This window comes from Canis lupus, chromosome 6 (assembly GCF_011100685.1).
Source record: "Canis lupus familiaris isolate Mischka breed German Shepherd chromosome 6, alternate assembly UU_Cfam_GSD_1.0, whole genome shotgun sequence".
NCBI lineage: Eukaryota > Metazoa > Chordata > Mammalia > Carnivora > Canidae > Canis > Canis lupus.
In genome coordinates this window covers 48,844,464-48,859,536 of record NC_049227.1, presented here as the reverse complement: position 1 = coordinate 48,859,536, position 15,073 = coordinate 48,844,464, and the positions used below count along the sequence as shown (strand labels likewise).

Here is a 15,073-nt window from a genome sequence, read left to right as displayed (position 1 = left end):
CCTTCCTTTTCTTTTTATATGCTACTATTAATGGTATTATTGCCTCTTTTAATACTAAATATTCTCTCTATGCCTCCTCATATCAGCAGGGCATAAAGTCATGAGGAAAAAGCATTGATAAGTTTAATTATTAATCTTCCTTGAGATTTCCTCTTGTCTTAGATATTGAATTGCCTGTAAATCTATCGAGAAACTCCACCAAGCTCTAGGAGGATTAGGCTCTTTTTATAGCAAGTCTTCTATGCATTCCTACCAGCTAATGGTCAGTTCCAGTGGAGAGATGATTGACATCCCCAGTGAGTCTTTAACCTTGCTCATGTGGGCCAACGCACAGCTATTTCTAGCTGATTGCCATGCTGGCTGTCCATTGCACTCAGTGTCTGATTTGAATTGACAAGACTGCAGAAGTCAAACCTACTTGAAAATGCTTGGTCATTAGTGTCTTCCGATCATCTTCAATCTGCCGAAACTTGGCCTTCAGCCCTTTCATTTGGGTTTCCATTTTTAGAACATATTGGAAATCTCTCTGAGTTCTCAGGTTTAAGACTTCGATAGACTGGGACATGTTCTGAACCTGTTAAACAAGAATATTGGCTCTACATTATTGTCTATTTACAGGTATATTCAATCAATACTGAAGTAGCAAAAATGACAGTAACATAAAGAACTGGAAGTGCCAAATCCATATTTGCATCCCCACACGATACGTTTTCAGGAGGACAATTCTTCCTGATAAATATTCCAAAAATTTAGCAAGGGAAATTTAAACCTAAGCAGGAAATAATAAAATTGTCATTCTAGGATTAAGGATAAATAAATATGAATAAGAATTTAATAAATCAGAAAAGTAAATTTTAAAAATAGAAATTTCATCCCAGGGCCTTGTAAGCTTATGATGCCCCAAGCTATTAAATGTTAACATGAGTTGTTTCTATAAGTACTAACTCTGATTTCTTCAAGATCGGGATGTTTAACAATTGTGGATGGTAGTGACATGTCCAATAGAATTAGAATGGAATTATTCTAGTACAGTTACTTCAACATCTTAAGTTCTCCCAGGGGTGAGATTGAATTGACCAAGATGCACCGTGGCAATGCTGGGCCACCCCCATACATGAAGAGCATAGTGTTTAAGAGACCTAGAAAATGGCAGCTGTATCAAGTGTTTGGTAGGTAGATAGCAAACACAGATTAAGCTGAGGGTACTTCTTAGGTTCCTTGGGCTCCAGGCTATGTAGAAGTAGGAAACAGGTGACCTGTAAAAAATCTAGAAATGAGGAAAGAAAGGCTCTCTAATTTTTGTGGCAGCAAAACCCTAAAAACAAAGTGAAAATGTCTAATAGTTGGAGAGCTATTAAGTGATTGGGGAATGGAGTACCAATACACTATTTTAGAGGGTAAGCTAGGTTTCTATACCGTGGTACTCAAACTATTGTCTACAGAGCAGCAAGTTTGGCATCACTGGGGAGCCTGTTAAAATGCAGATTCTTGGGGCCTGCCCCAGAGCTACTGAGTCAGAATCTGCATTTTATTAGGATCCCTGTGTTTATTAAATTTTGCTCAAGATGGAGGAATTTCCGTGAGAAAAGCAAGTGAGAAGAGTGAATGTAACAGCTTTTATATAATTTGATCTTTTATATTAAATCAAATTCTATGTGCGTATGTGTGTCTCTGTCTCTCACATATGCATAAAAAATGGGGCATATGAACAAAAAATCATGGTGGAGAAAGGAATGTATGGATTAGAAGAATACATATTAGGTTGTTAGTTTTTTGATACAGGGGGTGATGTGGGTGAGAAGTAATGAATATTATAGAAAGGAATCTCTGCTAAATAGAATATATATATATATATATATAAATCTACATAGAATTATATGTTTTATTTCCATGAAATGAATACATGAAATCACCAAAAAACATTATGGTGGAATTTCAGGTGAATTTTATTTTGTTTCATACATTTTAAGCATTATTCTATTTTTTTTTTTAGCATTATTCTATTTATTTTTAAATAAACATATTATTTATTTATAAGTAAAAAGTTATCTTCATTGCAACAATTGGGGGTTACAAATAAGGAAGGAGTGATTTATTCAATTTCTGTCATTAGGTATGTCACACTGCTCAGTGGACCAGCTAGCTATAAAGAGCCCATTGTTGGTACATTCCTCAGAATTGGAACATTCCAAAAAGGCAGTGCATTCTGCTGCTTTGCTTGCCTACTTCTACTTATTAAATAAGGTCATATTTTCCTGTTTTTTTTTTTTCCTTTTCTGCTGTTTCATCCATAGGCCTGCCTTTTATGAATGCTATCTTTTCAGGAAATATTATAGTCTAGCTTATATTAAAACTAATTGTGTATTGAGGGTGTTGGGTAGGAGCATACAAGTGGCTGCCCCTTGGTGAGCTCTGTGAGATCTGAAGCTGCATCTTATCCAAATATTTTATTTCTAAGACCTTATACAGAATCAGGAATAGAATAATTGCTCAATGAATATCTCTTGGGTAAAATTATCTTAGGCTTCCAATAATAGTAATAGGTAATTAGTATTTTAATATTTTAAGGAAAGTTCCTCCTTCTGTCACTGTAACACTATAGCATTACATCACTCCCAAATATTTCTTAATTTACTATCATTCTTACTTAGATAGCTTCTTTTTTTTTTTTTTTTTTTTTGGATTTTTAGTGTGGCACAACATTAGTGAGACAACAATGAAAGATGGAGATGGTAACTACATCTTGGGTAAATTTAATGCTCTCAAAATAATTTTCAGCTCTATTATGGTTAAGCATGAATAAAGAAAAGCCATTTGTATTAAAGAAACTATCTACACATTTGAATATGGCATTTGTCTTTGAAGATGTCCATCATTGGCGTGACCAATATTTTCCTAGGAATTCCATGTACCTAGGCAGAGTCCATACAGTTAGAAAACATAGGCAAATGAGATATTCTGGATACAGTTAAAAATAGCTTCTCTTTTATGTTGTCTCTGATTAACCCTATTAGGTTAATTTTCAACTGTATTTGTGTTGTAGGAAAATGCACAGAGAGAGTTTTTGCTAAGACTTGATTGTGACCATCTATATATTGTAGAAGAGCTACATTTGGGTAATGGATAGAGATGGAGCTGTCTAGACAGAAAGGATGTGGCTCTGGACTGTCTTTTGCTTTTCTTGCTGGCTATACCTAGGAACGTTTGGTTTCCCCACTGTTACAGAGACTTCTTAAGCACCAGTTTCCTGATGATACCTGAGACTGGCTTCCGACAGTTACACTTGTAGGAAGGAGATCCATCTGCTGTGGTTCCTCTTTTAGTCTGTTTATCACTCATATTCTACAGGTTTTCCATATGTGTCCCTGTGTTTAGACCCTCTCTACATAGTCTGGCAAGTTTATTCTCTCCCTTCATTGATAATTTAAAAAATTATTTATTTTAGTTCTTGCATAAATAAATGTCTGAGGTCTTTCTGAATTTAAATACAAATTAACTTAGATTTTCACTCTAGTTCATAGTTATTGGGTAGGCTACTTGGAAAAAAAAGCAGCCTACAGTTCATATAATTTACTATTTCTCTTGGCATATAATACTCTCCAGTAATAGATTTAATGAACATAACTTGTAGACACCTAGGTTTTGTTAATAGATTTTGTGGAGTTTTTTGTTACTTAAATATGATGATTTTTTTTAAGGCGTGATTTTCTGGAATTTCTTTAATACATTAAACATGTTGCATATTAGATGGAATGGTCTATAAATTTCAATGATTGTTTTCAGCCAACCCCCTGGATTGTGTTTTTTTTTGCCTTATTTATCCTACACTAATTCCTGGTTTCTATCATAGTTCTGGAATATGTTTGACTTTGGACCTGTAGAGGGTATTATCTATTTCCTGACACTTTATTTGAATTTTTTGGACTGGTTTTCGAAGAAATATCTGAATCTATATGGGGTGTGTATGTGTAATGCTATCCTGAGAAACAGTAGCAGAAATAAGGTTATAGTATCTAAGAATGTGTTTCTCACTGAAATTGATAAAGAAAAAAGATGCTTTTGTACAGGAAAGAATATAGGAGCAGAGAGTCTATAATTTAGGGAGAAATACAATTTAAGAGAAAAGAAGAATTGGATTTAAAAGATAAATTACCAAGGTAATTAATTTCCCTGGTAACCAAATAATATTAAAACCATGTATTTGGATTTTTTCCCATAGAAATAAAGAAAATCAAGATTGGTAAGCAATACTCAAGAAAAACCACAGTTCATATGTCATGATTCCTAATAGCTGAGAGGCACATTAGCTAGAGTCATTAACTTGAATGAAAATGACATTTGCTCTTGTCTGGGAGACAGATATTGAAGGAGCAGAGAAGATGGGATCTTATAAAAAGAGACTTTAAAAGAAAGACCCAATAGATTATTGATATCTCTGAGGAGAGGGGGAGGAAAAACAGGACTAATCATTGTATAAAAACAAGAAAAAAAACTTTCTTAAAATCTTAGCACATCAATAGACTTCTAAGTAATGTACACAGAGGAAATTTATTTACATTATATGACGGTGGAAGTTATTGTTGCTGGCTTGAGGTTACATAAAGTAGGCACATCTGTATTACAAATTTGATGCTTTCATTTTTCTAGCTTCTCTTAATTTTCAGTAAAAAGTTCCTATTCACTGCCATCATTGTGTGAATGATCATGAAAATGATACGCACAGAGTGAATTGTTGAGCATGGTGTCCCCTAAAAGCACATACTACCTAATCTATCTTATTATCCCTAAAGGTATTTAAAATTCCAACATGTTGCCATCCTTCCATCAGGCTGGCCACCCAGCTGTCCTACTATATTCAGAGCCCAACACAGTGAAATTCTGAATGAGAATAATTGAAAGAACCATTCATTGTTTTTTTTTCCTCCTCAAACTAAACATAAATAACCTTTCATGAGCTGACTTTTATCTGCAAAAAAGAATAAATCAAGGACATTCTGTGTTTGATTGTTATGGATCCGGCTTAAGTAAATTATATGGAGAAAATGCTATTGAATGAAACTGAAGAGTTTAATGTTCAAAGGAATGACTTAGAGAATGATGATAAATACTTGAAATTATTCATTATCTGTTCAGATAGCTTGCATATTGCATTCTGTTATTTTAACTTCCTTGCAAGATTGTTAATGGGATTCAAATGTGTGAGCTCAAAGAGTCTAGTGTAATCTTGGGAGTTGAGGATAAATTTCTGGCATGGGAATAGGGCTTCTTGCTTTTTTCTTTTTTTCCTTAAGGAGAGACCAGCTGGATATTAAGAGGTATGATAGTCAGTCTTAAGAAGGTAAGATTGGGAAAAGTAAAAAATAATATAAATAAAACAGTAGAACAGGAAGCGTGAGGTATTCTTTTTCAGGAAGGGAAAACAAGTTTACTTGAGAAGGGGGGACAAAAATTGGAATGACCTTCCTCACCATTCCCTGCTCTCCCATATTTTCCCTTTCAAGGAATGGTAGATTTTTTTTTTTTTTTTTTAAAAAAGGTCATTTCTAATGGCTGAGGAATATTCCATTGTATACATAAACCACATCTTCTTTATCCACTCATCTTTCGATGGACACCGAGGCTCCTTCCACAGCTTGGCTATTGTGGCCATTGCTGCTATAAACATCGGGGTGCAGGTGTCCCTGCATTTCATTGCATCTGTATCTTTGGGGTAAATCCCCAACAGTGCAATTGCTGGGTCGTAGGGCAGGTCTATTTTTAACTCTTTGAGGAACCTCCACAGAGTTTTCCAGAATGGCTGCACCAGTTCACATTCCCACCAACAGTGCAAGAGGGTTCCCCTTACTCCACAAACTCTCCAACATGTGTTATTTCCTGCCTTGTTAATTTTCTCCATTCTCACTGGTGTGAGGTGGTATCTCATTGTGGTTTTGATTTGTATTTCCCTGATGGCAAGTGATGCAGAGCGTTTTCTCATGTGTGTGTTGGCCATGTCTACCCACCATTTGCTTCAATGTGGGTGGAACTGGAGGGTATTATGCTGAGTGAAATGGGTCAATCGGAGAAGGACAAACATTATATGTTCTCATTCATTTGGGGAATATAAATAAGAGTGAAAGGGAATAGAAGGGAAGGGAGAAGAAATGGGTAGGAAATATCAGAAAGGGAGACAGAATATAAAGACTCCTAACTCTGGGAAACGAACTAGGGGTGGTGTAAGGGGAGGAGGGCGGGGGTGGGGGTGAATGGGTGACGGGCACTGAGGGGGGCACTTGACAGGATGAGCACTGGGTGTTATTCTGTATGTTGGCAAATTGAACACCAATAAAAAATAAATTTATTATAAAAAATTTAAAAAAAGGTGAAGGAGGGCAGAAAACTGGGTACCTACCTTTTCCAGAAGCTGGCGAAGCTGCCTGCTTTTGGCATCGCGGGAACACAGGTTCTGTTCTGGAGCAACCACTGTGCATATGCATCGTCCATCAGGATCCTGTGCTGAACTGTACACTTGCCACCCTTCTTTGGGACTGATCTGAGTCTGAGGAAACCAATGGCAAACACATAAGAACACAGATGTCTATTATAGTGTAAAGAGAATGTAGGTTTGTAACATTTTAAGCAAAGCATCTTTTTTTGATAATTAAAGTTTGTGTTTTTATTCTCTGAAGATAGAGATTAAACAACTTCTATAGGCAGCATAGCTTCATTTAGTTACACTCTCCTTATCAGTCTCCAGGAGAATTTTTTCTATATTATTCTCATGTTATTAACCATTTATTGACCCTATAGCAATTCCCTAATGCTTTTTGTCATATCTGGACATTTCAGTGCAACTTTAGAAGCGTCTGATAACCACTGAATCACATAACAGCAGTTTTTCTACATAAGATCTGTTAGTTTGTCTTTCCCAACAGTAACTGGTAGTAGTAGTAGTAGTATATATATATTTTTCTGATTATTATTCATGTGTGATATTCTGATGCAAAGCCCTATGGTAAGGACCTTCCAGTGCATTAAAGGATCAATTGTGAATAAAGCTAGAAAAATAGCATATAAGAATATAGGTAAAAATAATTAGATCACCATGGTTTTGCAAAGAAAGCACAGTCCTAGGGAGGTTAAAGAGAGTATTTTAACATAGTCGGCCAAATTCATCTTCTCAAATTACTTCTGTGCACTTATCACCCTACCTCTCTAGAACCCTAGCTTAAAGTGGCTTTCCTATCTATGAAGGAGGCAGTTTAAAGTCGTCCTCCTATTTTCATTTCTAGTTTTTCCTCCTGTATCTTCCTATAGGAAACTTCTTTTCAATCATACTGGTCTGTGTGTGTCCTGAAAGCATGCCACCTTGATTTATATCTGTGTATGTTACTCATTTTGTTTCTCCTGCTTGGTATATCCATCTTATAAACCTTCAGATTACTAAACCCTTATAATTTCTACCTATTTTGAAGGATTGTCTGTATTATTCACCAAGCATTTAATGTGTATTGTCTAGTATTGCTATTTGCCTTTCAAATGTCTTATTTCAACACTTAGTTTATATCCAGCTACTAGATATATTAGATATTTCCTGTCATATCAAGTACATTCTATCAGGTACAAAGATAAGTATGCTCACTTTTTATCTAGTTACTTTTCAGAAAGAACTGGGCTTTAAACATATACTCTCCGTTGTACAAACAGGAGTCGTTGCGGTTGCCGTGATGTACTGCCCAGAGAGGCACTCATTCATTTCTCTAGCTGCTGAGATTATCAGTGGCTCGACTCTCAGTTGAGCTTCTCTTTGGAGATCGGCTAGGCTGAAAAATGCTGCCATTCAAGGGCAGGCCCTGGTCCAAGGGACAGCTCATGTGCATTGATTTTGATGATGCAGCAGTACAAAGAAGCACCCTAAGAAGCAGGAATTATTATTTCCATTTCACAGAAGAGGAAATTGTTTGGGAACACTCAGCATGGATAGTAGAGCTTGTATGAAACCAGGCAGTATGCTCCAGAGCAGTACTGTCAAATGGAAATATAATAATTTTAACTTTTTTAATGGGCTTAAAAAGGTAAAAAGAAATAACATTAATCTTCATGTATTTTATTTAACTCCATATATTCAAAGTATTCCATCATGTAATCAATATAAAAATTATTCATGAAATACTTTACATTGTTTTTTCCTCTTTTTTTTGCACTCTTTGAAATGGATTGTACATTTTATACTTATGACTCACCTCAATTTGGATTAGCCACATTTCAAATGCTTAATAGCTACATGTGGGCTCCTTTTTTTTTTTTAAGCTTTTATTCATTTATTTATTCATGAGAGACACAGAGAGAGGCAGAGACATAGGCAGAGCGAGAAGTGGGCTCTCTGCGGGGAGCCTGATGCAGGACTAGATCCCAGAACTCTGGAATCATGACCTGAGCTGAAGACAGACCCTCAATCACTGAGCCAGCCGGGTGCCCCTACCTGTGGCCTCCTTATTGGACAGTGCACCACTAGAGTCCTGCATTTAATTAAAATGCTAAGGCCATATCAGTATGATGTTGAAGAGCCAGATAATTGTTTTTAAAGGTCAGTCGTGGATATTGAAAAAACTACCTAACAGATGTTACATAGACAAACCATCCAATTTGATCTGAATTTGTTTTTCCTGTTGAAATAGCAGATAAATCAGCGGTCCTCTTTGTAGCTATTTTCTGGCTTCTAAGACTAGGATCTGAAATTCATCAGCCTTTCTCTATCTGTCCTTCTCTGGTCTCCAGGGATTCAGAAGATAGGTATTTCTTGTATGACCAGGAGAAGAGGGAGATGAATTTAGTTGAGAAAAGAAAATATTTAATGAATGAGGTTGGAAAGCCAAGGCTGAGGAAGAGTGAGAGAAGGGCTGAGGGTTGGGAATGGAGATGCGGTTAGGAACCAAGAGGTGAAGGGAGGCCAGAGAGGACTGTCTTGTAAAATGCCTGTTGTTACTGGAATCAGCTGTTTGCCTATAGACCTGGAGTGTTTTGCCAGGTTAAAAGTGGACTCTTCGAAGAATGAAAGCAGGCTGGCTTCTCTTTCCACAGATCTGCTACGGTCTGTGAGAACTTCTGCCCCTGGAATTCACAGCAGAACAGATACAATTTCCTACTTATCGTGTCCCAGGTCCCAGATCATTGCATACCATCAGCCAGCACACAGTTCTTTTTCTTTTCAAGGGCTCTAGCAGTAATTGCTACAGGGTGCTGATAGGCATTGCAACAGCAATCATGAGCAACTATCAGAGAAGCTATAAGTTATGAACTCAGAAAACTCTTGAAGATGTCACAGTCCTTGTCCTTGATCTATAATGAGAACCAAGTGGTGCCAGAGCTCTTTTTAATCTTCCTTTTCAGATAATTCATGGAAACATCCTATGCTGCCTTTTATTTCTGAAGCATTGGATTCATTATCATTTCTTTCTTTTTCATTCTCTCATTCCTTGTGGCATTTATGCCTGAATATCTAGTTAGGATGGATAGATGTACTTAGAATTATATATTATTAGAATCAGATAGCATCTTAAAGACTATTGTGGTATCCTTTTTGTATTAAGGAAGAAAAAAATGTAGAGATTACCGAGTAGTGATAGGAATGGTTTAGCAGTTTTCAGAGATACATTTAAAGGTTTAAGCTAAGTAACAGGATGGGGTTAATATATCTAGACATAGGTCTTATAGTTTCAGTTAGACCTCACCTAACATTGGACACAAATCTCAAGTATGTCAGAAAATTAAGTCTTGTCACTAGGATAAATTTAGCTTTTGGATAAAGGAGCAGGGGTCACTCAATTATAATATTAAAATATCTTTAACTGCAGCGCAAACACTGATTATTAAACCTGGCAGCATTAATATTGGTGTTCACTTGCCAGTGTTTGGCTAACTAGTGAGGAGCTTATCATGACAGGGCAAGGTGTCACTTGGTTTCTGGAATGAGGGAAACAGGAAAGGTGAATAGGGTTTGATGTTCATTTAACATTCTCCCTGAAGTGTCAGCTTAATAAAAGTAGACTCCAGCCTTGTTTGTACTTCCAATTGTCTTCTTGTAAGAATCATTGGGAAGAGCCATGACCTTATCTACTACACAGTTAGTTTGAATGATCTCAAGTATAACAAGTTACCTCTTTGGCAAGAAAAAGGTAACTCAAAAGAGAAAAAAGCTAATATAAAAGATGAGTGCCTGACAGTCCTGTGGGTTTTGAAAGAGACTTCTTTGCCAGGGTCCTTGATAAATAAAGGAAGCATCTCTAGTGCTCTCTTTTAGGCTTCCATAACTGGCATTGAAAGGAGGATCAGAACAAAACCATCTAAGACCTCAGGTGGAAGGAAATATTTAGGCAGTTTTTGGATACCAATGAAAAAAGACTTGCCATTTTAACTTTCAAGAACAATTATTTAGGTGTCTGTAAAACTCATAGTAATAGCAAACATTTATGGAGCTCTAACTTGGCTGTTCATGTACTATTACCTTTGAATATCACACTAACCTTATGGACAAGGTTATGTTATTCCATTCTACCCATTTTATAGGTGAGCGAATTGAGATGGAAAGACAGGAAGGAACTTGCTCAAGGACATGCAGGGGGTAATCAGCAGAGCTGGGATTTGCACTTTGATGTCAGTTTGATGTCAGAGTCTGAAAGTTTAGCCACCACACTGCACCACCAGTTATCTGAAATTCCCTTTTATAAATGCTAACACTAACCCTGAAAGCATTTTCGGAACTGCGGTGAAGGCCAGTACTCGGACCTGGAGGGTGCATGTGGTTTATTACTATCCAAAGCATCCTAATCATAGTGGTTACTGATGCAGTTCTCTTTGAACCTTTTGTTTTAATTAGAAGAACTAAATGAACTATTTAGTAGTTTTTAATATTGCAGAACTCATGAAATATTTAAGAATGCTCTAAATAGGAGAATTAAAATGATAATTTTAACAATTGGATTTCAAGTCTGGATTCTTTCCTTATAATTGAATTACCAAGCTATGCTTTATAAATATAAAGCTACTGTGTGAGAATTCACTCAAAACTCCGGGGGCTTTGTACCAGAAAAGAGAGATCCTGAAGACTGAGGTAAAAGTAAAAATAAATAAAAATATCTTGCATTTCCATTTGTTTTTCTGTTTATAAAATCCCCCCCTTTGTATTATCCTCACTTTTTTTAAACCAACTACCCTTCCTTAGACATAGACTATCTTACTTATGAGGAAACTGCAACTCCTCATGAGGAATTTTTTTTTTCAAGTCATCTATCAGAACTTAGACCCAGTTTTCTTCAGCTCAGAGTCTTTACTCTCATCCTCTGCACATAAATGTGGACAGAAAGTCTATGTCCATTCACCAATAGCCCAAAAATCTGTTTTGGAGAAGCTACACCCAGGCAAGTGGAGGGCATTATCTAAACAGTATGAAAATAAGTAGCAATTGGCACCCCGGAGGAGTAGTTAGCAATGCAGGTTCAGCAAGGCAACTGGATATTCCTGTGGTGGGCCCTGCAATCATTTATCAGGGCCCACATGGAGGGGCAGGCGAAGGACAGAAATCTGATGATATTAAGAGAACTGAATTAGTCAGTTGAACATTGCTAGGTTTTACATTTTATCTTGAGTTTCTACACATTTCATAAAAAGTATACACAGATGGAGGCAAAAAAGAATAAGGAATCTACTTGTTGGAAGTGGTACGCAAGGTAGGGAAAATAAAGCAGAAAAAAATCCATTTATTAGACCCTATTTGATTTAGAGTGGAGATGCCTAAAGGATGAAACCCCTTATAAATTTTTTTGTCTGAGGATGGTTTGGTCTCAGAGAGTGAAATGTGGTTTAGCATGCTAATGGCTTTAGTTGTGAAGAGAGGAGAAATGTGAGGAAAAGAATGGGAGAGATGTTGACAGACCACACGGAATGAAGCTGTGTTCTGGAGGATGTGTTAATAAAGATGCCACTGCACAGCACTTTTCTTCCTATTTCTTATGAGACTCATTGGAACTGAAATAAGAAATGCATGTTCTTCACTCAAGAAAACCTCAAGGCTCTAAGAAAAACAACTATTAAAACAAAACGACAACAACAACAACAAAAAAACAAATGACAAAAAAACCCAAAGATATAAAATTTAGGTTGGTTGGACACCTCTCTTCACGTTCTGGAAATTACAAAGTCTGAGGTGGAAAAGGCTCAGAGGTCATCTCTGGTCCTGTGTCTCTGTCCCCTCAGTCACACTTTTGTCCGTTCTTGGGTTTATCCTCGAACTCTGCATGATAAGAATTTTGCTGCTTCCTAGGCAGCCCCTTCCTGCTGGTGGAAAGCTGAGAGGCTCCATCTGAACTTCTGTCTGCAGCCCTACTTCCGTCTGAGGTACTTGAGCAGGAATACATCTACCCTTGTATCCAGGTCACTATTCTTCCCTAAAAAGGCAATTATTGCTTTCTCTGTGGCCCTCAAGATTTGCAGTTCTGTTTTCTGCTCCACCTTCCACTCCTTAATTTGTTTAGTTGCCCTTTCACAAAAGGGGTATTGCCTAAGGATGTGAGGAAGAAGAACAGTCTGTATAACACAGAAGTCCAAGGTCTTCATGCAAATTGAAAAAAGTTGGTGAGTCGAGAAGAAGAAATTTGGAAAGTGTGGAGAGTTTGTGTCAGGGCATTCTACTCATTTTACAGAACTTATAAGTGACTAACTCAGTGAAGTAGTTATTTATGAGAAGTCAGCTAGATGTTTGAAACTGCAGCAAAACAAATCACTTATGCCCCCGGGTTCCCTTTGAGGCCTCTTCCCACCACAGCAGTCAGGCTGACTGGGAACAGCTGGTATCTGCCGATGTCCTCTGCTCGTTTAATTGCTCTTTTCCAGGTTCTTCCTGGTGTGGAGTCCACAGCATGGGGGATTTCTCAGAAGCTCAGCCCCAAAGGGCCGTTACTTTGCATCAGAGAGAAGTGTCAGAGGGAGCCTGAGCATCCTCAGAGCCAAGGCCTCACCTCTGCGGACACCAGCTTCTCCAAAGGCTGATGGGCCCAGTGATAGATTGGAAGGAAAAAAGAAAGAAAATAAAGAAGAAAGAAACCAGAGCCAAAGAGGAGAATAAAGAAATGCTTGAAGATTCTAACAAAAACAAGTGGGAGCATATTCCCCTAATAAGGAGCGGTATTTTACTATTTACTAACAAAAGTATCCCAGAAATTTAAAAACCTCTTTCAGCTTTTGAGACAATCAAATGTACACTGCCTATTTCAGAGACACTTGCTACAAACAGATTTAATTGCATTTAATCATTAAGGCCCTTTTTTTCTTACTTTTATTCTATTTTTTTAGGTCACTTGAAAATACCCTTCTAAAGAAAGATTTTGTGTTTATGTAAATCTGAACTTTTTGCCATCTGCATATCCCATAAACATTCATAAAGCAAATTTTAAGACCTACTCTTTTTTTATCTTTTTTATAAATTTATTTTTTATTGGTGCTCAATTTTCCAACATACAGAATAACACTCAGTGCTCATCCCATCAAGTGTCCTCCTCAGTGCCCATCACCCAGTCACCCCCACCCCCTGCCCACCTCCCCTTCCACCACCTCTAGTTCATTTCCCAGAGTTAGGAAGACCTACTCTTTTGTTTGTTTGTTTGTTTATTTTTGAGTTTCAGGCTCATCCCATACATACTGTCTAAAGTGAGAACATAGAGCAGGAAAGTTGAAAGGGACAGGATATCCTAACTAAATCTACTAGGAAGGGCACTGTTACCCTGCCATCTAAGGAAAGTGGAGTTCAGGGTTATGGGAAGCCACCTGAGCAGGGCACAAAGAACCTACTGTGGCTCCAGGGCCAGGAGAGGTAAGGACTAGTGAAGGATGAGACCACTTCTCTGATCAGGACTGTGGTCAGGTGACTTGCTTCCATTCTTGGCTCTCTCATTCACCAGCTGGGCAAAATCTGTTCAGTCACTTATACATTTTGGGTCATTCTTCCCACTTGCAGCAGGAGGAGGTTGGATTAGATCATTCATATTTCCAGTTGAGCTCTTGAGTGCTTTAAGGCTTCTCTGGAGGAATCTTGTCTGGGGCAAGGGGTTGATTGTATGGAGAGGGAGCAGATGGTGGAGGCTCAATAAATACCTCCCCTCATTGTTTATAATTTGACCCATGACCTGTTTTACAAATTGGACTTCCACTTCAAGTTTCACTCAACAAATATTTTTTCAGCGTATATTACATAAAATTTAATTTGGGAGAAAAAAAAGGCACTGTTGCCAAAAATAGTGTGAAGATAACTGGCCTGTATGGTTTCAGAAATCCTTTCCAGCATTAACATTTTATGATCTTAATCTAGGAAATACAGATTCATTTATTTTTCACCATGGGAATCAAAAGGTATGAGCAATTATCTTGAATAATTAAGATAGGGAAATGTCATAGCCATTGTTTCTCTGTAAAGTATGCCACTTCTGTGAAACATTAAAAAAAAAAGCAGAAAAAACAAAAACCCCAAAAAACAAAAAAAAACTTTTGCAAGTTGATTTCTCCCTTCCAGTGAAGAATACCATAGTGTAAACTTTCCTGATTGTTTTTTTTTTTTTTTTTTTTGGTCACCCAAAGGAGGATTCGGCTGTATCAGAACATTCACAGACCAGAGCAATGCTTTTTATTTTTCAACCAACAGATTATTAAATCAGGAAGTAAAGAAAATGAATTTACTTTAACCTTAGAAGATAACTAGAAGTCCTAAAAGAATCATGCATAATTTTGGACATTTGATTCTCTTCTATCAACAACAGAAAATAAGAAAACCAATGTCTATACACACAAAAATTATACATATCAGATCCAAGGTACCAAGTTTGGAGTAGAATTCATTCATGAATTTCTTAGTTTAGATTCATTTTCTGAAAGGGTTAATTCAATAACTGAGTTGTTGAGATCAAGCTTTTGAACATTGAGAGCATTTGGCTCAGTATATACTAAATAATATACTTTGATTTTATAATTGTTTATTGATGACATAGCATGCTTTCTTTATAACTGGAGAAATCTTTTTTACATCCCTCCTGCCATACATACATCATGT

General features: G+C 37.0%; 1 protein-coding gene across 3 annotated transcripts in view; it reads right to left on the bottom strand.

Moving 5' to 3' along the window:
- OLFM3 (olfactomedin 3) overlaps positions 1-15,073 on the bottom strand; it is a 192,657-nt gene that overhangs the window by 32,550 nt on the left and 145,034 nt on the right. For all 3 annotated transcript variants that reach the window (XM_038541187.1, XM_038541188.1, XM_038541186.1), the window contains 2 exons: positions 6,392-6,538; positions 419-574 (listed from right to left, as the gene is read on the bottom strand). In XM_038541187.1, coding sequence (XP_038397115.1) covers positions 419-574; positions 6,392-6,538 — 303 coding nt within the window. The remainder of the gene's footprint in view (positions 1-418; positions 575-6,391; positions 6,539-15,073) is intronic.